Source organism: Pogona vitticeps, chromosome 2 (genome assembly GCF_051106095.1).
Source record: "Pogona vitticeps strain Pit_001003342236 chromosome 2, PviZW2.1, whole genome shotgun sequence".
NCBI lineage: Eukaryota > Metazoa > Chordata > Lepidosauria > Squamata > Agamidae > Pogona > Pogona vitticeps.
Window position 1 is genome coordinate 6,840,085 of NC_135784.1, and position 25,604 is coordinate 6,865,688.

The window sequence follows — 25,604 nt, forward strand, 5'->3', positions numbered from 1 at the left end:
GTCTACGCTGGCTTGGGCACGTTGTGAGAATGGCTGATGGTCGGATTCCAAAGGATCTCCTATATGGAGAATTAGTGCAGGGAAATCGCCCCAGAGGGAGACCACAGCTGCGATACAAGGATATCTGCAAGCGGGATCTGAAGGCCTTAGGAATAGACCTCAACAGATGGGAAACTCTGACATCTGATCGTTCAGCCTGGAGGCAGGCAGTACATCACGGCCTCTCCCAATTTGAAGAGACCCTTGTCCAGCAGGCTGAGGCAAAGAGGAAGTCACAAAGGAAGCAAAACCAGGGAGCTGGACAGGGGACAGATTGGATTTGTCTCCAGTGTGGAAGGGATTGTCACTCTCGAATTGGCCTCCTCAGCCACACTAGACGCTGTTCCAAGTCCTCCATACAGAGCACGATACCATAGTCTTTCGAGACTGAAGGATGCCTACCTATTCTAAATAGGTGGTGGCTGTGGTTTTTCGGGCTCTTTGGCTGTGTCCGGAGCTGGAGTCAGCTCGTGTCGTTCTGCCAACTCCTGCAACATTGCTGGAACCAGTTGTTTTGGCTCTTGCCTTTCCATTGGACCATTTCAGCAACGTGGAGAGAGGGAATCTGCTGCTTGGGTAACAGCCTATCCTCCATACTACTTTACTCAGGCTTCATGCTCTGGAGAGGACACTTCTCGATACAGAGCATGTTACCATAGTCTCTCGAGACTGAAGGATGCCTATGATGATGATGGTTGTGTTCTGAAGGTTGTTCTTCCTAACATTTCACTAGTCTTTGTGGCCGGCATCTTCAGAGGACAGGAGTCAGAACTCACTCTTTGCTCTGGACAGTTCTGACTTCTTTCCTCTTAAAATGCCGGCCACAGAGACTGGCGCAACCATCAGATCCCAGCTGTGAAAGCCTTTGAGAATACATTGTATTCTAAATAGCTTATAAATGATCAAATACTCACACACTGGCATTGTGTAACTTTTTAATAGCTTTATTTCATTCAAAATAATTAAATTTCAATCCAAATGTCATCCCCTATAAAATCCTCACCAGACAAAGGAAGCTCTTTAAGAAAATATTTAATTTTGCCCATTGACATGAACACTTTGGCTTCCCCTGAAAGGAGAAAGGTCACAACACTGTTCTTCTAGCAAACATCTTCAAACATTTCATTCTCTGAAGTTTCCATAAGGTTGCCACTGGAACCGTGGGCTCTTTTCACATTTCAGGTAGCTGAAGTAGTTTTGCCCTTGGGTGGACTCCTCCCTATAAAGGCCATGACTATAGGAGCAGGTCCTTCCATGTTCCAAGAAGTCATATGATTTCTCCCCAGTGTATGAATCTGATTCATTGGAACCGCATAGCACTTGAGGAGATGCGTTTCACATTGCCTGGATTGTTTTGCTTTCTCTGTGAATTTTTAGATGTGAACAAAACTGATGACTTTGACGCTCTCCCACATTCCATGCATTTCTATAGTTTTCCCTCTGTGACTTCTTTGATGCAAGCAAAGGAGACAGCCAAAACTGAGACCTTTCCCACACTCCATGCATTTACAAGGTTTCTTCTCACGGTAACTCCTTTGATGTGAATGAAGGCAACTGCTGTCATGGAAGCTCTTTCCACATTCCCTGTATATCCCCTCTGGGAGTTCTCTGATGTAAACTAAGATTATGGTTTTGACTTCCCACATTCCGTATATTTCTATGGTGTCTCCCCAGTGTGAGATCTTTGGTGTGAATTCAGCTGACTGCTCTGACTGAAGTTCTTTCCACATTCCATGCATTTATACGGTTTCTCCCCAGTGTGAGTTCTGTGATGGGAACTCAGGGCACTGCTCTGACTGAAGCTCTTTCCACATTCCATGCATTTATGTGGTTTCTCCCCACTGTGAATTCTTTGATGTGATCTAAGGGTACTGCTATCTCTGAAGCTCTTCCAACATTCCATGCATTTATATGGTTTCTCCCCAGTGTGAGTTCTTTGATGGGAACTCAGGACACTGCTCTGCCTGAAGCTCTTTCCACATTCCATGCATGTATATGGTTTCTCCCCAGTGTGAGTTCTGTGATGTGAACTCAGGGCACTACTACAACTGAAGCTCTTTCCACATTCCATGCATGTATATGGTTTCTCCCCAGTGTGAGTTCTGTGATGTGAACTCAGGGCACTGCTACGACTAAAGCTCTTTCCACATTCCATGCATGTATATGGTTTCTCCCCAGTGTGAGTTCTGTGATGTGAACTCAGGGCACTGCTACGACTAAAGCTCTTTCCACATTCCATGCATTTATATGGTTTCTCCCCAGTGTGAGATCTTTGATGGGAACTGAGGCTACTGCTCTGAATGAAACTCTTTCCACATTCCATGCATTGATATGGTTTTTCCCCAGTGTGAATTCTTTGATGGGAATGCAGGTTGCCCTTCCGACTGATACTCAATCCACATTCCATGCATTGATAGGGTTTCTCCCCAGTGTGAGATCTTTGGTGTGAACGCAGGTGACTGCTATTATTGAAGCTCTTCCCACATTCCATGCATTTATGTGGTTTCTCCCCAGTGTGACTTCTGTGATGGGAACTGAGGCTACTGCTCTGACTGAAACTCTTTCCACATACCATGCATGTATATGGTTTCTCCCCAGTGTGAGTTCTTCGATGTGAATTCAGGTGACCGCTATTACTGAAGCTCTTTCCACAGTCCATGCATTGATAGGGTTTTTCCCCAGTGTGAGTTCTTCGATGTAATCTCAGGTGAATTCTCTGACTGAAGCTCTTCCCACACTCCATGCATTGATAGGGTTTCTCCCCAGTGTGAGTTCTTTGATGTGAACTCAGGTGAACTCTCTGACTGAAGCTCTTCCCACACTCCATGCATTTATAAGGTTTCTCCCCAGTGTGAGTTCTTTGATGGGAACTGAGGCTACTGCTCTGACTTAAGCTCTTTCCACACTGTTGGCATTTGTAGCGTCTCCCACCTCTCACTGTTTTTTTAAGTGAAGCACAATCACTGTGCATCATGATGCTCTTTCCTTGTTTTATTCTTTGACTTCGTTTCTCCTCTGGGTGGACTTTGTCAAGTCTATTGTCATCTGAGGTTCCCTTGACTGTTTATCTGCCCAGGGAACCTTTTCTCCTTCCCACCCCCAGTTGATTTTTTTTCAGACAATCAGAAGTGCATCAACATCTACAGGATGAGAAGCTGGACATTATGTTTTTCCCTCTTGTTTTCTGGGTTCCCTTATTCCCTTTTTCTCCTTTTAAGTGTGTAGAATTTTTTATTATTTCACATTTGGTGGGGGAGTTTTTTTGGTTTTTTGCACTGAAAGAGTGACTGGCTCTGTAGAATTCCAGCTGTCCTGTTCATCACCTGATCGAGAGGAAAAGAGATGAAAGATGAGTGCAATGTAAAAGAAATACATTATTTGTCTGCATGAGTTCAAATCCCCAGGGCCAGATGAACTACACCCAAGGATACTGAAGGAACTGGCTGAAGAAACTGCAGAACCACTAATATTTTCTTGTCATCAAGGGAAACGGGTGAAGAGCCAGATAGGTGGAGTAGATCTGACACTGTCCCTATCTTCAAAAAGGGGAACCAGGGAACTGTAGACTAGTCAGCCTGGCATTCATCTAAGAAAAATTCTTGAGGAGATTACAAAGCAGACACTCTGCAAGCACTTTGAAAACAATGCAGTAAGAACTGAACGCCAATATAGAAACATGGAAAGAACTGGGCATGTTTGGCTTTGAGAAAAGAAGCCTGAGGGGAGAGACATGATTTTTTCTTTCTTTTTTCAACATGGTGGATGATTGATAATCTGGATTGGTCCAATCTCTTTGTGGTTTGTTATTTGTTTTGTTTTGTTGAGTTCGGTCTAATTATATTTTACCTCACTTGATCCCGATTTCAGTTGGTCTTATGTAATTGGAGAAAGAGTGACTGAGTGACAGTGACAGATTTTACTTTCCTAGGCTCCATGTTCACTGCAGATGGGGACGGCAGCCACAAAATTAAAAGACGCCTGCTTCTTGAGAAGAAAGCGATGACGAACCGAGACAGCATCTCAAAAAGCAAAGATATCACCTTACCGACAAAAGTCCTTGTAGTCAAAACTATGTTTTTTTCCAGTAGTGATGTGTGGAAGCGAGAGCTGGACCTTAAAGAAAGCTGACACGACTAAATGACTAAATAACAGCAAAATTGGATAAATCCTCTTCACCCTCTTATGCGACGGCTTCCAGCAGAAAAGCTAGTCCATTCCCATCTAAGGAAAAAATGCTCCAAAGCCAGCATTTCGACAAGTGATAGAAATAACTGTCAGAGGGATAGAATCTCAGGGTGTTTGTGTGAAAACCTCAGGCTGGGTGTTGTTCTATGAACATTACATGAGGTTCAGAGTTTTCTCCAACCTGGCTGAGAGCGGAACCATTGCTGTGTGTGTTTAGTCGTTTAGTCGTGTCCGACTCTTCGTGACCCCATGGACCAGAGCACGCCAGGCCCTCCTGTCTTCTACTGCCTCCCGGAGTTGTGTCAGGTTCATGTTGGTTGCTTTGCAGACACTGTCCAGCCATCTCATCCTCGGTCGTCCCCTTCTCCTCTTGCCATCAAACCTTCCTAACATCAAGGTTTTTTCCAAGGACTCTTTTCTTCTCATGAGATGGCCAAAGTACTGGAGCCTCAGCTTCAGGATCTGTCCTTCCAGTGAGCACTCAGGGTTGATTTCCTTTAGAATTGATAGGTTTGTTCTCTTTGCAGTCCAGGGGATTCTCAAGAGCCTCCTCCAGCACCACAATTCAAAGGCATCAATTCTTCGGCGGTCTGCTTTCTTTATGGTCCAGCTCTCACTTCCATACATCACGACAGGAAAAACCATAGCTTTGACTATTCGGACTTTTGTTGGCAAGGTGATGTCTCTGCTTTTTAAGATGCTGTCAAGATTTGTCATCGCTTTCCTCCCAAGAAGAAGGCGTCTTTTAATTTCAGGGCTGCTGTCTCCATCTGCAGTGATCATGGAGCCCAGGAAGATAAAATTTGACACTGCCTCCATATCTTCCCCTTCTATTTCCCAGGAGGTGATGGGACCAGTGGCCATGATCTTAGTTTTTTTGATGTTGAGTTTCAAACCATTTTTTGCACTCTCCTCTTTCACCCTCATTACAAGGTTCTTTAATTCCTCCTCACTTTCTGCCATCAGAGTGGTGTCATCTGCATATCGGAGGTTGTTGATATTTCTTCCGGCACTCTTAATTCCGGCTTGGGATTCCTCCAGTCCAGCCTTCCGCATGATGTATTCTGCATATAAGTTAAATAAGCTGGGGGACAATATACAGCCTTGCCGTACTCCTTTCCCAATTTTGAACCACTCAGTTGTTCCATGACCAGTTCTGACTGTTGCTTCCTGTCTCACATATAGGTTTCTCAGGAGACAGATAAAGTGGTCAGGCACTCCCATTTCTTTAAGAACTTGCCATAGTTTGTTGTGGTCCACACAGTCAAAGGCTTTCGCATAGTCAATGAAGCAGAAGTAGATATTTTTCTGGAACTCTCTGGCTTTCTCCATAATCCAGCGCAAGTTAGCAATTTGGTCTCGAGTTCCTCTGCCTCTTCGGAATCCAGCTTGTACTTCTGGGAGTTCTCGGTCCACATACTGCTGAAGCCTACCTTGCAGGATTTTGAGCATAACCTTGCTAGCGTGCGAAATGAGTGCAATTGTTCGGTAGTTGGAGCATTCTTTGGCACTGCCTTTCTTTGGGATTGGGATGTAGACTGATCTTTTCCAATCCTCTGGCCATTGTTGGGTTTTCCAAACTTGCTGGCATATTGAATGTAGCACCTTAACAGCATCATCTTTCAAGATTTTAAATAGTTCAACTGGGATGGCATCACCTCCACTGGCCTTGTTGTTAGCCAGGCTTTCTAAGGCCCACTTGACTTCACTCTCCAGGATGTCTGGCTCAAGGTCAGCAACTACATTGTCTGGGTTGTCTGGGATATCCAAATCTTTCTGATATAATTCCTCTGTGTATTCTTGCCACCTCTTCTTGACGTCTTCTGCTTCTGTTAGGTCCCTCCCATTTTTGTCTTTTATCATGTTCATCTTTGCACAAAATGTTCCTCTAATATCTCCAATTTTCCTGAACAGCTCTCTGGTCTTTCCTTTTCTGTTATCTTCCTCTATTTCTTTGCATTGTTCATTTAAGAAGGCCCTCTTGTCTCTCCTTGCTATTCTTTGGAAGTCTGCATTCCATTTTCTGTAACTTTCCCTATCTCCCTTGCATTTTGTTTCCCTTCTCCTCTCTGCTATTTCTAAGGCCTCGTTGGACAGCCACTTTGCTTTCTTGCATTTCCTTTTCTTTGGGATGGTTTTCGTTGCTGCCTCCTGGACAATGTTACGAGCCTCTATCCAAAGTTCTTCAGGCACTCTGTCCACCAAATCTAGTTCCTTAAATCTGTTCTTTACTTCCACTGTGTATTCATAAGGGATTTGGTTTAGATTATACCTGAGTGGCCCAGTGGTTTTTCCTACTCTCTTCAGTCTAAGCTTGAATTTTGCTATGAGAAGCTGATGATCAGAACCGCAGTCAGCTCCAGGTCTTGTTTTTGCTGACTGTATAGAGCTTCTCCATCTTTGGCTGCAGAGAATATAATCAATCTGATTTCGATATTGCCCATCTGGTGATTTCCATGTATAGAGTCGCCTCTTATGTTGTTGGAAAAGAGTGTTTGTGATGACCAGCTTATTCTCTTGACAAAACTCTATTAGCCTTTGTTCTGCTTCGTTCTGAACTCCAAGGCCAAACTTCCCTGTTGTTCCTTTTATCTCTTGGCTCCCTACTTTAGCATTCCAGTCCCCTAGAATGAGAAGAACATCTTTCTTTGGTGTCAGTTCTAGAAGGTGTTGTAAATCTTCATAGAATTGTTCAATTTCAGTCTCCTCAGCAATGCTGGTTGGTGCATAAACTTGGATTATTGTGATGTTGAATGGTCTGCCTTGGATTCGTATTGACATCATTCTATCATTTTTGAGATTGTATCCCATTACAGCTTTTCCCACTCTTTTGTTGACTATGAGGGCCACTCCATTCCTTCTACGGGATTCTTGCCCACAGTAGTAGATATGATAATCATCTGAGCTGAATTCGCCATTCCTGTCCATTTTAGTTCACTGATGCCGAGGATGTCGATGTTTATTCTTGCCATCTCCTGCTTGACTACCTCCAGCTTCCCAACGTTCATAGATCTTACATTCCAGGTTCCTATGCAGTATTTTTCTTTACAGCATTGGACTTTCCTTTCACTTCCAGGCACGTCCACAGCTGAGCGTCCTTTCGGCTTTGGCCCAACCACTTCATTAGCTCTGGAGCTACTTGTACTTGTCCTCCACTCTTCCTCAGTAGCATGTTGGACGCCTTCCGACCTGAGGGGCCCATCTTCCAGCGTCATATCTTTTAGCCTTTTGTTTCTGATCATGGGGTGTTCTTGGCAAAGATACTGGAGTGGCTTGCCATTTCCTACTCCAGGTGGATTGCGTTTAGTCGGAACTCTCCACTATGTCCTGTCCGTCTTGGGTGTCCCTGCACGGCATAGCCCATAGCTTCTCTGAGTTACTCAAGCTCCTTCGCCACGACAAGGCAGCAATCCATGAAGGAACCATTGCTAACATCCAGAAAATAACGGGAACTGAATGATCCATTCATGATGGACAATCTAATCTCTTGGGACTTAGTCGATTTGATTATTGAATGGGAAGGACATTTAGGGTCCTGCCCATGTCCCAGATTAACATTTTCTTCTAACAACATAATGAGACTTTAAACTGAATAGGATATCAAAAACTTTTTCCACCTCAATTTCTTGATACACTGCTTATCACAGAAATCAATGGCGAGAGATTGTGGTTTGGATGTATTTGAAACAGTGTGTGAACATGAAAAAAGAATCGTCATATATCACAAGCTGAATATGAGCAAGCAGTGTGATTTGGATACAAAAAAGGCACTATTTTAGGAGGGATTAACAGGAAGACCGAGAACTCCCAGAAGTACAAACTGGATTTTGAAAGGGCAGAGGAACTAGAGACCAAATTGCTAACATGCGCTGGATTATGGAGAAAACCAGAGAGTTCAAGAAAAACATCTACTTCTGCTTCATTGACTACGCAAAAGCCTTTGACTGTGTGGACCACAACAAACAATGGCAAGTTCTTAAAGAAATGGGAGTGCCTGACCACGTTATCTACCGCCTGAGAAATCCATACAGTGGTGTCCCACATCATGACGTTAATCCGTTCCAGGATTAACGTCACTATCCGGAAACATAGCTAAATGGAACAAAAAACCCCATAGGAACGCATTAAACCCTGTTTAATGCGTTCCGATGGGGCAAAAACTCACCGTTCAGCGAAGATCCTCCATAGGGGCGGCCATTTTCGGTGCCTCTTAAGCGAGGAATCTGTCCAGAAAACAGTGGGCGGCCATTTTGAAACCGCTGATCAGCTGTTAAGAAAGCACTGCTTTGCCATGATCGGTTCCCCAAGCAGGGAACCGATCATGGCAAAGCACTGCCAGCCAGCCAGCCAGCCAGCCTGGGAGACATTGGGCGTCCTTCGGTGGTGGGTGAGCGAGGGCTCTGGAGGAGGGCCACCAGAACACCCAGGCCTTGCCCTGCCTCCCGGCTCTCCCCGAGCCACCCCTCATCCCCGTCTCTGCCGCTGCCGGTCTTTGGAAGCGGCTTCCGAAACCCAGCAGCGGTGGAGACAGGGGTGAGGGGTTGGGAGAAGGGCCGCCGGGAACACCCAAGCCTTGCCCTCCTCCCGGCTCTCCCCGAGCCACCCCTCACCCCTGTCTCCCAGCGGCAGAGACGGGGTGAGGTGTGGCTCGGGGGGAGCCGGGAGGCAGGGCAAGGCCCGGGTGTTCCCGATGGCCCTCCTCCCAGTGGAGGCTCCCGTCCAGCTGAGTGGCGGGAGCTTCCGAAGGGCAAGCCCCCCGCCGCTCAGCTGTGGCTAAATGCCGGCAGTGGAGGTGGCTTCCGAAGCCACCGCCGGCATTTTTGAGCGGGAAAATGCGCTCCCGCCGCTCAGCTGGGGCTAAATGCTGGCGGTGGCGGTGGCCTCCAAAGCCACCGCCACCATTTAGCCCCAGCTGAGCGGCGGGAGCTTTCCCCTTTTCCCCCATAGGCAACATCGCCATGTGATCGCAAAAACAATCGCAAAAAAGCCATCGCTATGCGGATTTGTCATTAAAAGGGGCACCCGTTAAGCGAGGCACCACTGTATGTGGGACAGGAAGCAACAGTGAGAACTGGATATGGAACAACTAATTGATTCAAAGTTGGGAAAGGAGTACAACAAGGCTGTATATTGTCCTCTGGCTTATTATATGCAAAATGCATCATGCGAAAGGCAGCACTGGATAAATCCTGAGCTGGAATTAAGATTGCTGGAAGAAATATCAACAACCCTCAATATGCAGATGATACCACTCTGATGGCAGAAAGTGAGAAGGAATTAAAGAACCCCTTAATGAGGGTGAACGAGGAGAGTGCAAAAAAATTGTCTGAAGCTCAACATAAAAAAACTAAGATCATGGCCACTGGTCCCATCACCTTCTGCCAAAATGAAGGGGAAGATATGGAAGCAGTGACAGATTTCACCTTCTTGGGCTCCATGATCACTACAGATGGGGACAGCAGCCAAAAAATAAAAGGCGCCTGCTTCTTGGGAGGAAAGTGATGACAAACCTTGTCAGCATCTTAAAAAGCAGAGACATAACCTTCCTGACAAACATCTGCATTGTCAAAGCTATGGTTTTTCCAGTAGCGATGTATGGAAGTGAGAGCTGGACCATAAAAAGAATTGATGCTTTTGAATTGTGGTGCTGGAGGACACTCTTGAGAGTCCCCTGGACTGCAAGTAGAACCTATCCGTTTTGAAGGAAATCAACCTTGAATATTCACTGGAAGGACAGATCCTGAAGCTGAGGCTCCAATACTTTGGCCATCTCACAAGAAGAGAAGACTCCCTGGAAAAGACCCTGATGTTGGGAAAGTGTGGAAGCAAGAGGAGAAGGGGACAACAGAGGACGAGATGGTTGGACAGTGTCACCGAAGCAACCAACATGAATTTGACCCACCTGGGAGGCAGTGAAAGACAGGAGGGCCTGGCGTGCTCTGGTCCATGGGGTCACAAAGAGTTGGACATGAATTAATGAATAAACAGCAGCAGCAGGAAGAGAGTCTCCAAATCTCGTTAGTTACTGGTTCCACTATATTCAGCACTGGTTGGGTCTTATCTACTGTGTCCTGTTCTGGACACCACACTTCAAGAAGGATGCTAACAAATTGGAAGAAATTCAGAGGAGGCCAAGAGTGTTCCACCAATGGAGGTATTCAAGAGAAATTAAAAACATTAAGAAGACCCCTGCTGGATGAGGCTGAGGGCCCATCTAGTCCAGCTTCCTGTATCTCACAGTGGCCCCACCAGATGCCTCTAGAAGCATGTAAGACAAGGTACCTGTCTATTGATGCCATCCCCCTGCATCTGGGATTTGGCTTTCTTCAAAGCCTGGAGATTATATACAGTGGGGTCTCTACTTAAGAACTTAATCCGTATTGGAAGGTGGTTCTCAAGTTGAAAAGTTCTTATGTTGAATCTGCATTTCCCATAGGAATGCATTGAAAACCATTTAATCCGTATCTGCTCTTTTCCGTCCATAGAAACTACAGTGGAACCTCTTAAGAACTTAATCTGTTTTGGAATGGTGTTCTTAAGTTGAAACGTTCTTAAGTTGAAGCAAAATTTCCCATAGGAATGGACTGAAAACCAATTAATCCATTCTGGCTGGTTTTTTTGTTATGTAGAGGTGCGTTCGTACATTGAAGCATTAGTTCGCATAGGAACTAATGCAAAGCTGGTTAATGCGTACTCTACCACTAGGGGGAGATATTTTTTTTAGCCTAAGATGACCTAAGGTTAAAAAAAGAGCAGGAAAGGTTTTTTTCCTGTTCTTATCTTGGATTTCTGTTCTCAAGTAGAAGCAAGATGTAGCAAATGGAGCTGTTCTTAAATTGGATTGTTCTTAAGTAGAGACGTTCTTAAGTAGAGACCCCACTGTATCCCCATCATGGCTTGTCACCCAAGATGGACTTTTCCTCCAGATATCTGTCCTATCCTGTTTTCAAAGCATCTAGGTCAGATGCCATCATCGCATCCTGTGGCAAGGAGTTCCACAGACTAACAACAAGCTGGGTCAAGAAATATTTTCTTTTCTCTGTTCTCACTCTCCCAACCCTCCGTTGGAGTGGATGTCCCCTGGTTCTGGGATTGTGTGAGAGGGAAAAGAGCTTCCCTCTCTCTACTTTATCCATCCCCTGCATTACTTGATATGGCTCCACCATGTCCCCCCTCAGGCACCTTTTCTCTAGACTCAAGAGCGCCAAACGCTGTCGCCTTTACTCATCCGGGAGGCACCCCAGTTCAGTCATCATTTGAGTCACCCTCTTTGGCACCTTTTCATTTATTTATTTTATTTATTTATTTTACCGCCCATCTGGACAATTGACCACTCTGGGCGGCTAACAACACTTACAATAAAACAATTTAAATATAACATAAATATAAAACATCGATAATCAATTGTTCAAGATGGAAAGAAAAAATAATTAAAAAATCAAATAGTGGCTGGAGGGAAGGCCTGCTTAAACAACCAAGTTTTCAATTGGCTTTTGAAAATGCCCAGCGAAGGGGCCATACGAATATCAGGGGTGAGTTTATTCCAAAGGCGAGGAGCCACTGCCGAGAAGGCCTGGTTTCTTGTTTTTTTCTTCTGGACCTCTCTCGGCGTCAGGCTCCTCAACCTCACCTCCTGGCTAGATCGAGTGATACGGGTAGATTTTGGTGGGGGTAGGCGTTTCGCCAAATATTGAGGGCCTAAACCGTTTGAGGCTTTATAAGTAAGCATTAATACTTAGAAATCAATGTGGAACAGAATGGGCAGCTAATGCAGAGCGGCCAGAGTGGGAGTGATATGGCATTTTCTTACCCCACTAAGGAGTCTGGCCGCCACATTCTGCACCATTTGGAGCTTCTGCATCAACCTCAAAGGTAGCCCCATGTAGAGTGCATTAGAGTGGTCTAATCTCCCTTTATGGATTGCTGTCTTGTCGTGGCGAAGGGGCTTGAGTAATTCAGAGAAACTATGGGCTATGCCATGCAGGGACACCCAAGATGGACAAGTCATAGTGGAGAGTTCGACTAAACGCGATCCACCTGGAGCAGGAACTGGCAAGCTACTCCAGTATCTTTGCCAAGAACGCCCCATGATCAGAAACAAAAGGCTAAAAGATAGGATGCTGGAAGATGGGACCCTCAGGTCGGAAGGCGTCCAACATGCTACTGAGGAAGAGCGGAGGACAAGTACAAGTAGCTCCAGAGCTAATGAAGTGGTTGGGCCAAAGCCGAAAGGACGCTCAGCTGTGGACGTGCCTGGAAGTGAAAGGAAAGCCCGATGCTGCAAAGAAAAATACAGCATAGGAGCCTGGAATGTAAGATCTATGAACCTTGGTAAGTTGAACTAAAATGGACAGGTATGGGCGAATTCAATTGAGAGGATTATCATATTTACTATTGTGGAATAATAGAATCCCGTAGAAGATATGGAGTAGCCCTCATAGTCAACAAAAGGGTGGGAAAAGCTGTAATGGGATATAAACTCAAAAATGATAGAATGATGTCAATACGAATCCAAGGCAGACCTTTCAACATCAAAATAATCCAAGTTTATGCACAAACCACCAATACAGAAGAGACTGAAATTGACCAATTCTATGAAGACTTACAATACCTTCTAGAACTGACACCAAAGAAAGATTTTCTTCTCATTCTAGGGGATTGGAATGCTAAAGTAGGGAGTCAAGAGATAAAAGGAACAACAGGGAAGTTTGGCCTTGGAGTTCAAAACGGAGCAGAGCAAAGGCTAATAGAGTTTTGTCAAGAGAACAAGCTGGTCATCACAAACACTCTTTTCCAACAACACAAAACACGACTCTACACATGGACATCACCAGATGGGCAATACCGTAATCAGATTGATTATATCCTCTGCAGCCAAAGATGGAGAAGCTCTATACAGTCAGCAAAAACAAGACCTGGAGCTGAGTGAGGCTATGATCATCAGCTTTTATACCAAAATTCAAGCTTAAACTGAAGAGAGTAGGATAAACCACTAGGCTTGTCAGGTGTAATCTAAACCAAATCCCTTATGAATACACAGTGGAAGTGAAGAACAGATTTAAGGAACTCCATTTGGTGGACAGAGTGCCTGAAGAACTTTGGATAGAGGCTCGTAACATTGTACAGGAGGCAGCAACAAAAACCATCCCAAAGAAAAGGAAATGCAAGAAAGCAAAGTGGCTGTCCAACGAGGCCTTACAAACAGCAGAGAAGGGAAACAAAATGCAAGGGAGACAGGGAAAGTTACAGAAAATTGAATGCAGACTTCCAAAGAATAGCAAGGAGAGACAAGAGGGCCTTCTTAAATGAACACTGCAAAGAAATAGAGGAAAAGAATAGAAAAGGAAAAACCAGAGATCTGTTCAAGGTTAAAGGTTATGCTCAAAATCCTCCAAGGTAGGCTTCAGCAGTATGTGGACCGAGAACTCCCAGAAGTACAAGCTGGATTTCGAAGGGGCACAGGAACTCGAGACCAAATTGCTAACATGCACTGGAGAAAGCCAGAGAGTTCCAGAAAAACATCTACTTCTGCTTCATTGATTATGCAAAAGCCTTTGACTGTGTGGACCACAGCAAACTATGGAAAGTTCTTAAAGAAATGGGAGTGCCTGACCACCTTATCTATCTCCTGAGAAATCTATACGTGGGACAGGAAGCAACAGTTAGAACTGGATATGGAAACACTGATTGGTTCAAAATTGGGAAAGGAGTACGACAAGGCTGTATATTGTCTCCCTGCTTGTTTAACTTAACAACTAAACAACAATCTCGAGATTACAGGCGCATGTACCAAAGTGGTGAGCACCCCAACATCAAGATAGGGACACAGCTGGGCAATCCGCCACAGATGGAAATAGGCAGAATGGACCACTGACGCCATCTGGGTTTCCATGGTGAGCGCTGGGTCCAGATGGATACCCAAGGGGCGAACCTCATGCTTCGTGGTGAGTCACCCCCCTCAAATAAGAGGGAGTTTCCGAAAGCGCTGATGATGGGGCCACCCACCATCAGGACCTCCGTCTTGCCCGGGTTCAACCTCAGCCCATTTTCCTGCATCCATCGCAGTACAACCTCCAAGCAGTGCTGAAGGGACAGAATGGCACCCTTTGCAGTTGGTGAAAAGGAGATGTAGAGCTGGGTGTCATCAGTGTACTGATGGCATGATGCCCCAAACCCCCTGATGACCCCACCCAGTGGCCTCATATAGATATTATACAGCATTGGGGAGATAATCGAGCCCTGCGGCACCCCACAATTGAGGCTCCACAGGGCCCTCTCCCCAAGCTGTACTCTCTGAGGATGGTCCTCCAAGAAAGAACAGAGCCAGGCAAGCGCCAGGCATCTAATTCCCAACTCGGAGAGCCTCCTCAGGAGGATACCGTGGTCGATGGTATCAACGGTGGCCGAGATATTGAGGAGGACCAGCAGAGATGCTTTACCCCTGTCAGCCTCCCTCAATAGGTCATCATACAGGGCAACCAATGCCATTTCTGTACCATGGTGCAGCCTGAAACCCGACTGGAACGGATCCAGGGCATTTGTTTCATCCAAATGAGCCTGAAGCTGATCGGCCACCACCCTTTCCACCACTTTGCTAATGAAAGAAATGGCGATGGGCCTATAATTACCAATTTTGTCCGCCGCCAAACTAGGTTTATGCCTTAAACTTTTCCAGTTCCACCACGTCTTTTTTGAAGTGCGGTGACCAGAACTGTACACAATACTCCAGGTGCGGCCTTACCATTGTTTTGCAAAATGGCATTATCATGTTGGCTTTTTAATTTTCAATCCCCTTTTTAATGATCCCTAGCACGGAATTGGCCTTCTTCACTGCCACCGCACACTGGGTTGACCCTTTCATTGAGCTGGCCACCAGCACGTGAAGATCTCTTTCCTGATATCTCATGGACAGATCAGAACCCATAAACTGACAAGGAAAGTTTTGATTTTTTTTTAAAAAAGCAGCATCTTGTATGATGTCATTACAATGTCTGTGAGGGGTGGAGAAGGTCAGGTCAAGCCCATCTCTCGGTCCCTCGACATTGGCTACGGGAGACCTGGGGGTGACGGCCCCCTCCCCAAAAGGCTCCTGGGACTGCCAGTGATGGGGCTGAAATGCTACGACATCCTAATCCAAGCTGCAAAAAGAAACAGCATTCTGCTGATGGGAGAGTAGCTGGCTGGAGAGCTCTGGGGTTCTGGATCGGTGGATGGGGACCCGGAAGTTGGGAGTTCGATTCCCCCTCCCCCCATGGGCCACCTCCTGTGAGAAGAGCCAGCCGGGGCAGCCTTGGGCCAGCTCCTCCCTCCCAGGAGAAAGAAAATGGGGAAACCGCCTCTGAGGACTCTCTCCCTGGGAAACTTTGGAAAAAGGGTCACCAAAGTCAGAATGAGCTTGATGAGGATGATGACTATTTTAATAGTATGGCGGTGCCTCGGATGGCAATAAAAAGAGCTCACCTGCCTTGCAAACGTTGGCAGGCTCTGGCATTTGATCTCTCCTCTTTCGGTCCTGGGAAGAACCGGGAGAGATCAGATCACTCTCCCCTCCCCCCTCCCTGGGAGAAGAGAAGAAGCCAAAGGATCCCTCTGGAGAGATCCCGGGAGGGAGGAAGAGGAAAAAGGGCTTTTCCCTCTGGAGGGCTGCCTTTCTCCTTCTTCCATCCGGTGGGGCAGAGAAAGGAGGAAGGGATGAAGGGAAAAAAGCTGGGAGGGAAGGAGGAAGGGGCCTTTTGTGAGCCCCCCCCATTCACGCACCAAATACACACACAGACACACACACAAGCAGAGTGCCTTGCTGGCAGGGGACATGGGGGGGGAGAGGAATCTCCCTGCTTCGCGGGGGGGGGGATTCCCCGACCTCCCACCTCCACCCCCCCCCCCGAATATCCCCAACTAGGAGAGACTCCGGGAGGAAAAGGGGGCAATTCGAGAGAACCCCCAAAGAAGCGAAGGGGGGGCGGATTTTCAATCCGGAGTGAAAATACAAGAGCTCCCCCCTCTTTGGAAGGGGGGTTGTTTGCCTTCCTTTTTAAAATAAAAAACCCGAAATATTATGCACCCTTCCCACCCCCACCCCCATATGGCTCACCTCCTTGCAAGTCCGGAGGCGGGAAACTCCCGAGGAGACGCCTTGGCAGGCGCCCTCCCTGAAGAGACCATAGAGATGAGAAGGGCAGAAGTTCCCTCCCAGCGCTTCCGGTTCCGGTTTGGAGAAAGGCGGAAAAAGGGAGGAGCTCCTTCTCTCCTCTTTCGTAGCTCTAGGTTCCCCCCTTCCAACCCCCCCAAAGGGTTTCTCATGAATGGAGGGAGGGGGGACGAAGAAAAAGGCGGTCTGGAAGGCAGGAATTCCACCCTCCATCATCATCATCATCATCTTCCGTCGCCTGTTCCCAGCCCCTCCCCTTCTCTCTCCCCCCCCCCCCCGGGCTCTTCATTCAAGGAAACCTCACTTCGGGAAACCCTAGAGCTACGAAGGATGTAGAGGAGGCCCCTCGAGGAGGCCCCTCGCGGCGCGCTTTTCAAACGGAAACCGGAAGCGGAAACAGCGCGCTCTGCCTCTTTTCTTCCCCCCACCTCTCGGGTCCTGGGGAATCTCCTTTGCGAGGAGGGTCTCCTCGGGAGTTTCTGGAAGAACCTTCAGTGCATCCCGTGTATTGGGTGGGGAGAAGATCTCCATGCATTTCGGACGCGGGGGGGGGAGGTTTCTCTCTGTGCAAAAGGCTTTGCAAGGCGGGTTGTCCCTCCCCCTGTGAGGGATCTTCTGGGGGGGATCTTCAAGGGGGGAGATGGGATCCTGGGTGGGGGAGGGGAGGGAGACCCATGTCTCCTCGGAGCAAAGCACGCGGGTGCATGCGATCCCCCCTCCCCATAGGAAACCAACCTCCCCCCCCCCGCCGACAAGCACAATTTTTGGCCCTGAATCCTGCAGGCACCGGTTGGTGTAAATAAAGGGATGAAAGAAAAGGAACTTGGCTCTTTCCCCCTCCTCCCCCGCCCCCTATTTTTCCAGGGCCCCCCCGTAGGGAAACCCCAGCCCCTCCCACTTTCCCAAATCTTGGAAAAGGCTGCAAGTCCCCCTCCCCCAAGAAAAGGGGCCAAGAAGGAAGCCTGCCTCTTCAGGACACACAGCTGTGTCCACCTCCCTCCCAGGAAAATGAGTTGGGGAGCTTTGACAGCCCCTTTCCTTTGAAACAGGGACTGAAGGGGAAGGCGGCAGATGATGATGATGATGATGATGATGAAGAAGAAGAAGAAGAAGAAGAAGAAGAAGAAGAAGAAGAAGAAGAAGGTCAGGAAAGGATGAAGAGGAAAAAGGGGCTGGAGAGGGAGGGAGAGAAGATCCCCCCCACACACAAGGGTTTTGAAAATAAAACATAGGAAGGGACAGAAGTTGGGGGTGGGTGGATGGGCAGGAAATGGGGAAAGGTTTTTTGGGGGCGGTGGGGTGGTTGTGGAAATGAGAAGAGAGCCAGAGGGAGGTAGATGAAGGTGGGGGGGTCCAGGGTTTGGCCCTTGGGGAGGGGGAGGCAGGGCCAAGAGAGGGAGGGAGGGAGCAATTTGATGTTCTGACACTTCATTAATTTATGGTAATTTTTTGTTTTCTCCATTGAAAACTATTGAATGGTCTGTCTAATGGTTTTTACAGGAGCAAAAAGGGAGATCGGGAAGAGCTTTAAAAGGCAAACGGAGATCAAAGAGCCCTTTCCCGATCTCCCTTTTCGCTCCTGTAAAAGTGTCTTACAATGTTTGGATGCTGTTTTAAATGCTTGCAATGGTTAGCCCACCTCCTGAAACCTATGCAAGCTGATTTTGGTGTTGTTCTGACACTTCGTTAATTTATGGTGATTTTTTAAATTTTCTCCATTGGAAACCATTAGACAGACCATTCAATAGTTTTCAATGGAGAAAACAAAAAATTACCATAAATTAACGAAGTGTCAGAACAACATCAAATTAAGTTTGCGTAGGTTTCAGGAGGTGGGCTAACCATTGCAAGCATTTAAAACAGCTTCCAAACATTGTAAGACACTTTTACAGGAGCGAAAAAGGACTTCGCAAAGCCATTGAAATGTATTGAGTCGGCTTCAATACATTCCAATGGAGGAAACATTGTTTCACACAGCAATGTTTCCTATGGGGATTTTCACTCAGCGATGGCAATCCGTTCCAATTGGAAAGGATTAACCGGTTTTCAATGCATTCCTATGGGAAATGGTGTTTCACAGAACAATGTTTCACACAACGTTGATTTTTTTGGAACCAATTAACATCGTTGTGTGAGGCACCACTGTATTTGCTTTTACATGCTTTCAAACCGCTAGGTTGGCAGGAGCTGGGACAAGCGACGGGTGCTCACTCCGTCACGTGGATTCGATCTTACAGCTGAAGATCTACAGACCTTACAGCACAGAGGCTTCTGCTGTTTAACCCACAGTGCCACCACGTCCCTTCATTTATTACAGTAGCTGCCAATAAATGTCTCTTAGTGAACTGACCAAGAAACAGTCATGTTAAAAAATAAAAATGAATTCAGTGGAGGCTTTTTTTCAAAATAACAAAAAAAAACCACAACACCCTTGATTTAAACAGCCAATTGTAACCAAACCCACCCTGGCCTGGCTGTGGGATCCCCCGGCCTCTCACACTCTGCACAGGCTCAGAGCCAACCTTGCTCGTCTGGATGCCCAAACAAGGCTCTGGCACAGGCAGGGGGAAAGTGGGCCTGGGCAAAGCCGAATGAGGCAACCTCCCCTCACCTGAGGGCCATAAGTTCAAGGTTGGGGAGTGTGGAAATTGGAGTCCCCAAAAGGGACTGTGAACACACACAGTCCAGGTGTTCACCTTTCCATCGATGCCCTCGGGCACTGCTTGCTCCTGCCTGGGTTGGTTGGCGGTGCTCCACTCACGCTGCCTTTCTGGGCATGTGGGCTGGGCAGGCATGTCGGATCAACAAGCAGCCACCGCAGGAGAGTGCAAGGGCTGCGCTCTGGTGCTGGTGGCAGGCAACGGGTGGGTCAGGGAAAGACAGGGTGAGGGGGTCCTTCCACCTTTCCTCCTGCCATCCAAAATTATAACAAGGCCATGCGGGGGAGAGGGAAGGACTACTCTGGGCATTGGGTGGGTGGGGGGGTAACTAGTGAGGCTTTATTTTATTCACTTATCTATTTTATTTTCCTTTTTATTTTGATATTTGATTTAATTATATTTGATATATTTATATTATATTTGATATATATATTTATATTGATATTTGATTTAATTATATTTAAATTGCTTGCCTACTTTATGTTTACTATTTACAGTATATGCATTGGTATATTGTTTATGGTTATGGTTAATTTTTATTTTTATTGTTACTATTATTTTTCTCTTCGTTTATTGATTTATTTGTACTAAGTTAATTTTGTCTATTATCTTGCCCTTTCCTTTTCTTTTCCTCCCTTTTTCCCCCTTTCCTCCCTCCCTCCCTCCCTCCTCCCTCTGATGGAATGGAGGGCCTGCCCTCCCAGCGAGGGCCCCCAAAATATTTCTGTGGTCACGGGTAGAGGTAGATATGGCGTGGCCCCAGTCCCTACTCTTGTAAGAAGAAGGACGGACAGATGTCTGAAGGCTGTCCATTGTTCTGAGCCTGGGGCCACCCCTCAATATCGAGGCAGCCAAATCAGTCATCCTTCCACTCTACGCCTGGTGTTGTTGAATGCCAGGTCTGTCGCCAATAAGGCCCAGGTGATTTATGACCTTATCCTGGAAGAGGACGCAGACCTGGCCTGCATAACCGAAACATGGATAGGCGGAGAGGGGGGTCCTCCCCTAGCACTCATCTGTCCGCCCGGTTATGCCGTCCAACACCAGGGCAGACTGGAAGGTCGGGGGGGGAGTCGCCATTGTCTATAAATCCATCTTGGAGGTTACTAGGCGCTCCTCGGTGGTAAAGCCGGGTCTGGAGGCCCTCCACGTGTCGATTGGGGCCAGGGATGGTATTGGGATCTTGCTGGGTTACTGTGCTCCCCGCGACCCAGCCATTTCCCTACTGGAGCTGGTGCACTTTGTCTCCGCGGCACTGTTGGGTTCCCCGAAGCTGCTGGTTTTGGGGGACTTCAACGTCCATGCAGGGGCAGAGATTTCCGGACCAGCTCTTGAGTTCTTGGAGACCATGGCCTTCTTGAATATGTCCCAACATGTCACCGGCCCCACCCACGTGGGCGGCCACACACTCGACCTGGTTTTTTCCTCCAGTGGGAGTGGGAGTCGTCCGATGGTGACTGACCTTGAGTCGGTCGCCCTGTCATGGTCGGATCATCACCTAACAAAATGTAACCTCAACATGGCCCTCCCCCCTCGCAGGGAGCAGGGACCTATTGTTATGGTCCGCCCTCGAAGGCTACTGGATCCGATTGGATTCCAGGATGCCATGAGAGGTGCTATGGCTGACCTGGCTGGCGCTCCTGTCGAGGCTCTGGCTGACAGCTGGTTCGCCGCTGCGGTCAGGGCTGTAGACATGATCGCACCTAAACGCCCTCTCCGACGCAGAGCCCGCCCGGCACCCTGGTTTAACCAGGACCTCCGGGCGCTGAAGCGGGTCAGGAGACGGCTAGAGCGCAAATGGAGAAAGGACCCGACGGATTATAATTGGATAGCTGTTAAGGTCGCCACTAACCTTTACCTGGCTAAGGTAAAGGCTGCCAGTCGAGCATACTTCGCTAACCGGATAAGCGAAGCGTCCAACCAGCAGGCAGAATTATTCCGTATAGTGCGCGACCTATCCGGAATTGGCCCGGGTGATGGGCCTCCCCCTAGTTTTACACCGGACCAATTTGCAGCATTTTAAAAATCTAAAGTGGAGGCCATCTGCCGGGACCTGTCTCCTTTTTTGAATACAGTTAGTCGAGCTGAAATGTCCAGCGCTCCGTCTTGCCCGGCAATTTTTTACTCCTTTCAGCCTGTCATGCCTGACACTGTCGCCAGGGCGCTTGATCGCTGTCGTGCCACCACCTCCTCCCTGGACCCCTGTCCGGCCTGGCTTATCAAAGCAGCCAGGCCTACAACAACGGAATGGGCCACTGTAATAATTAATGGGTCTTTCCTTGAGGGCAGATTTCCATCAGCCCTCAAGGAGACACTCATTAGGCCCATCAGGAAGAAACCAAGTTTGGCGGAGGATGAGATTGGCAATTATAGGCCCGTCGCCAATGTTTCTTTCCTAAGTAAGGTGGTGGAGAGGGTGGTGGCCGATCAGCTTCAGGTGCACCTGGATGAAACAGATGTCCTGGATCCATTTCAGTCGGGCTTCAGGCCGCGCCATGGCACAGAAACGGCATTGGTCGCCCTGTGTGATGACCTACTGAGGGAGGCTGACAGGGGCAAAGTGTCCCTGCTGATCCTCCTCGACATCTCAGCGGCCTTTGATACCATTGACCACGGTATCCTCCAGGGGAGGCTCTCCGAGTTGGGAATTGGTGGCCTCGCATTGGCCTGGCTCCGTTCCTTCTTGGAGGACCGCCCCCAGAGAGTGCAGCTTGGGGAGAGCGTCTCGGCCCCGTGGAATCTCAATTGTGGGGTCCCACAGGGGTCGATCATCTCCACAATGCTGTTTAACATCTATATGAGGCCGCTGGGTGGGGTCATCAGGGGGTGTGGAACCCGGTGTCATCAGTATGCCGATGATACTCAGCTCTACATCTCCTTTCCACCTACCGCAGGAGAAGCCGTTCTGTCCCTTCAGCGCTGCCTGGGGACCGTACTGCAATGGATGCAGGAGAACGGGCTGAGGCTGAACCCGGACAAGACGGAGGTACTAAGGGTGGGTACCCCCACAGTCGGGAACTTGGGAAACTCCCTCTCTTTTGGGGGGTGACCCTTCCCGCTAAGGATGGCATCCGCAGCTTGGGAATCCATCTTGACCCGGCGCTCACTATGGAATCCCAGGTGACGTCGGTGGTCCGAACCGCCTTCTACCATCTCAGGCGGGTGGCCCAGCTGTGGCCCTATCTTGATGCTGGGGCGCTCACCACTTTGGTGCACGCGCTCGTAATCTCAAGATTAGACTACTGTAATGCGCTCTACGTGGGGCTACCTTTGAGGCTGCTGCGGAAACTTCAGGTGGTGCAGAATGCGGCGGCCAGACTCCTTAGTGGGGTGAGAAAATTCCAACATATCTCGCCCACTCTGGCCGCATTGCACTGGCTGCCCATCCGATTCCGCATTGACTTCAAGGTGTTGATGCTCATGTACAAAGCCCTAAACGGTTTAGGGCCTCGATATTTGGCGGAACGCCTTCTACCACCAAGTTCTACCCGTGTCACTCGCGCGAGCCAGGAGGTGAGGTTGAGGAGCCTAACGCCGAGGGAGGCCCAGAAGGAAAAGACAAGAAGTCGGGCCTACTCGGCGGTGGCTCCTCGCCTCTGGAACAACCTTCCCCCGGACATTCGCACGGCCCCGTCGCTGGGTATTTTTACAAAGCAATTAAAGACAATGATGTTTCGGCAGGCCTTCCCCCCCACCCCCCCTTAGCTAATCCTGATTTTCCTTTTTTCTTTTTCTTAGTGTATAATTTCAAGGTTGACAGTTTCTTCTTTGTAAATTTGTTTTTAGTTATTGTTGTACCCCTGTTGTGAGCCGCCTAGAGTGGTCTATTGACTAGATAGGCGGGATATAAATAAAATAAATAAAATAAATAAACCTTAAATATACAAAAGCCTGATATTTGAAAGGTTTTTAGCTTTGCCTGCCGGACGGAGGACATTAGGCTAAAAAGGAGGACATGTCCTCCCTTTGCCTGACTTTTGGCAACCCTATTCTTGGGAATCTCTCCTGTGTCCCCCCCCCCCCGAGTTTTGGGGATCTAGAAGGAGGAAGGGAATAGATCTCTTTACCTGCATCTGGATGGAGACCCAAGAAGGGAGGCAGGAAGATGCACATTTCCCCCCTACCCAAAAAATCTCACCACCACCATCTCTTTCCTCTTCCACCTCCCCAGCTGCCTCCCTCCCAATCCTTCCTTGTTTGGCTCCTCCCTGGTTTTTCTCTTTCTCCCCACCTTGGATTCTCCCCTAACCTGGGAAGGATGAGGGAGGGTGGGAGTCTCAGGGAAGGGGGGGCAGAAGAATTAGGAAAAGCATCCCCCCTTCTGATGGGAGGGAAAAGAGCCGATTCAGACCGTGTTTTCCCTCCCCTTGGAAAGAGAAGCGAGGGGGGGGCAAAACTTAAGACATAGCAAGTGGGAAGGAGGGGAGGAGGCAATTCTCCCCAATGGGAGGAGAAATTATGGAGGAACAGAGACCACTCCACACCTGGAAGGTGCAGGGCTTTTTGAGGGACCCTCTGACTCTTCCTGGAGTCTGGAGAGGGAAGGAAGGATCGGGACCCCCCACAAAATCCTCCGGGGATGGATAGAAAGAGCCAAGCTCAAGGTCCCTGAGAGGCAGATCTTCTGACCATTGTGCGAATGGAAGAATCTGTGACAATTTGCCTCTTTTGCATGAAGATCACATAGAAAGCCCCTCCCTGAGGATAGCTATGTCAATCTATGGAAGCCCTTCATTGGCTTTTTGTAAATGCATCAGGTCATTTATTGTGAATGTATAGAATGCTATACTACAGTGGTGCCCCACATGACGATGGTAATCCATTCTGGGAAAATCACTGTTAAACAAAATCATCGTCATGCGAAAACAGTTTGCCCATTGGAATGCACTGAAACCCGTTTAATGTGTTCCAATGGGGAAAATACCTCGTCATCCAGTGAAGATCGCCCGTAGGGCAGCCATTTTGCGAGCGCCAATCAGCTGTTAAAATTGCTGTCCTGCGAGGCATGGGTCTGGAAAACAGAGGGAAGCCATTTTAGGAAACCGACAATCAGCTGTAACAATAGTCTTGCGAATAAATGATCTGCGAAGCACGGACCAAATCATCGTCAAGCAGAATTCCCCCATTGGAATGACTGTTTTGCGAATCGCTATAGCGATCGCAAAAAGTCATTGTTATGCAGATTCATCATTTAGCAGGGTCGTCGTCTAGCGAGGTACCAATGTACAGTGGTGACTCGCTTAACGATTGCCTCGTTTAGTGATGAATTTGCATAACGATGTGTTTTTTTAGAAAATAATATGCACCATATAACGATGTTTCCTATGGGCGATTTTCGCTTAGCGAAGTTTGGGACCATGCTTCGCATAACGAATGCGATTTTAGGTCCCCTGCTTCACTTAACGATGTTTCTTTTTTCAATTAAAAAAGTGTCTTAGAAGGGTCAAAAATGGTTCTAAATGCTTGGATTCGTTAGAGGACCCCCTAAGTCATGTGCAAACCTGATTTGGCTTTGATCTGACTTTTCGTTAATTTTTTGTGAATTTTTTCTTCCCCCATAGGAACCAATGGACCTGTCAAAATCTGACAGCTCCATGCTTTCCTATGGGGAAGAAAAAATTCACATAAAATTAGCGAAGACTCAGCAACTGTTCTAAATGCTTGGGTTCGTTAGAGGACCCCCTAAGTCGTGTGCAAACCTGATTTGGCTTTGATCTGACTTTTCGTTAATTTTTTGTGAATTTTTTCTTCCCCCATAGGAAATAATGGAGCTGTCAGATTTTGACAGCTGTCAAAAGTTGGGGGGGGGAAATTCACCATAAATTAACGAAAAGTCAGATCAAAGCCAAATTAACTTTTGCATCCGTTTTAGAGGGTGCAGAAGCTAATCCAAGCATTTAAAACCATTTTTGACCCTTTTATGACACACTTAAATTTGCAAAAATTGACTTCGCAAAGCCATTGAAATGTATTGAGTCAGCTTCAATACATTCCAATGGAGGAAACATTGTTTCGCTTAGCGATGTTTCCTATGGGTTTTTTCGCTTAACAATGGCAATCCGCTCCAATTGGAACGGATTAACCGGTTTCCAATGCATTCCTATGGGAAATGGTGTTTCGCATAGCGATGGTTTCAAATAGCGATGTTTTTTTTGGAACGAATTAACATCGCTATGCAAGGCACCACTGTATTTTGTATTGTATTGATCTCTATCTGTTTTGTTCGGTTTTGCTCATTTTACTCTTCTTAATGTAATATAAGTTTATATTTCTGGGGGGGAACCATTTACACACCTATGCTTTTCTTACCCTGTGCTGTGGAGCAAGAGAGGGCACCAGCTATGGGTCAAAATCCTGTCGCGTGGCTCCAGCAGGAGAGACACCATCATCGGTGGCAATCTGCCATGAATTCAAGCCTTCCTGGGGTCATTTCGGGGTGCAGACAAGCAGTATGACCAAGTGACATGTACCTTGAAATCACAAAATAATGTACTATATAAACCGGAAATGGGGCCCTCTTTGTAAAGAGAGTAAAGCAACTGAAGATGTCTAAGGGCGAGTGGAAACTATGG

At 47.5% G+C, this 25,604-nt stretch overlaps 2 protein-coding genes across 4 annotated transcripts in view; one reads left to right on the forward strand and one right to left on the reverse strand.

The window, feature by feature from the left end:
* Positions 1–962: 962 nt before the first annotated feature.
* Positions 963–24,038, reverse strand: LOC140703818 (uncharacterized). 2 transcript variants are annotated; one of them, XM_078387236.1, is made up of 2 exons: positions 23,957–24,038; positions 963–3,362 (listed from the first exon to the last, which is right to left on the reverse strand). In XM_078387236.1, exon 2 carries the CDS (start codon positions 3,011–3,013, stop codon positions 1,697–1,699), a length of 1,317 nt encoding a protein of 438 aa, XP_078243362.1. In that variant the 5' UTR covers positions 3,014–3,362; positions 23,957–24,038; the 3' UTR covers positions 963–1,696. The 2 variants fall into 2 exon arrangements, with proteins under 2 accessions (XP_078243362.1, XP_072843859.2); XM_072987758.2 differs by lacking the exon at positions 23,957–24,038 and adding an exon at positions 16,316–16,443.
* The window catches only part of LOC144583069 (uncharacterized), a 45,656-nt gene continuing 36,817 nt past the window's right edge, over positions 16,766–25,604 (forward strand). The window contains exons 1-2 of one of the 2 annotated variants that reach the window (XM_078386944.1): positions 16,766–16,884; positions 17,422–17,515. The gene's annotated coding sequence lies outside the window, so the exon portion shown is untranslated. Of the gene's footprint in view, positions 16,885–16,984; positions 17,516–25,604 lie in introns of those variants that run through there. The other variant, XM_078386943.1, reaches the window with a different exon arrangement.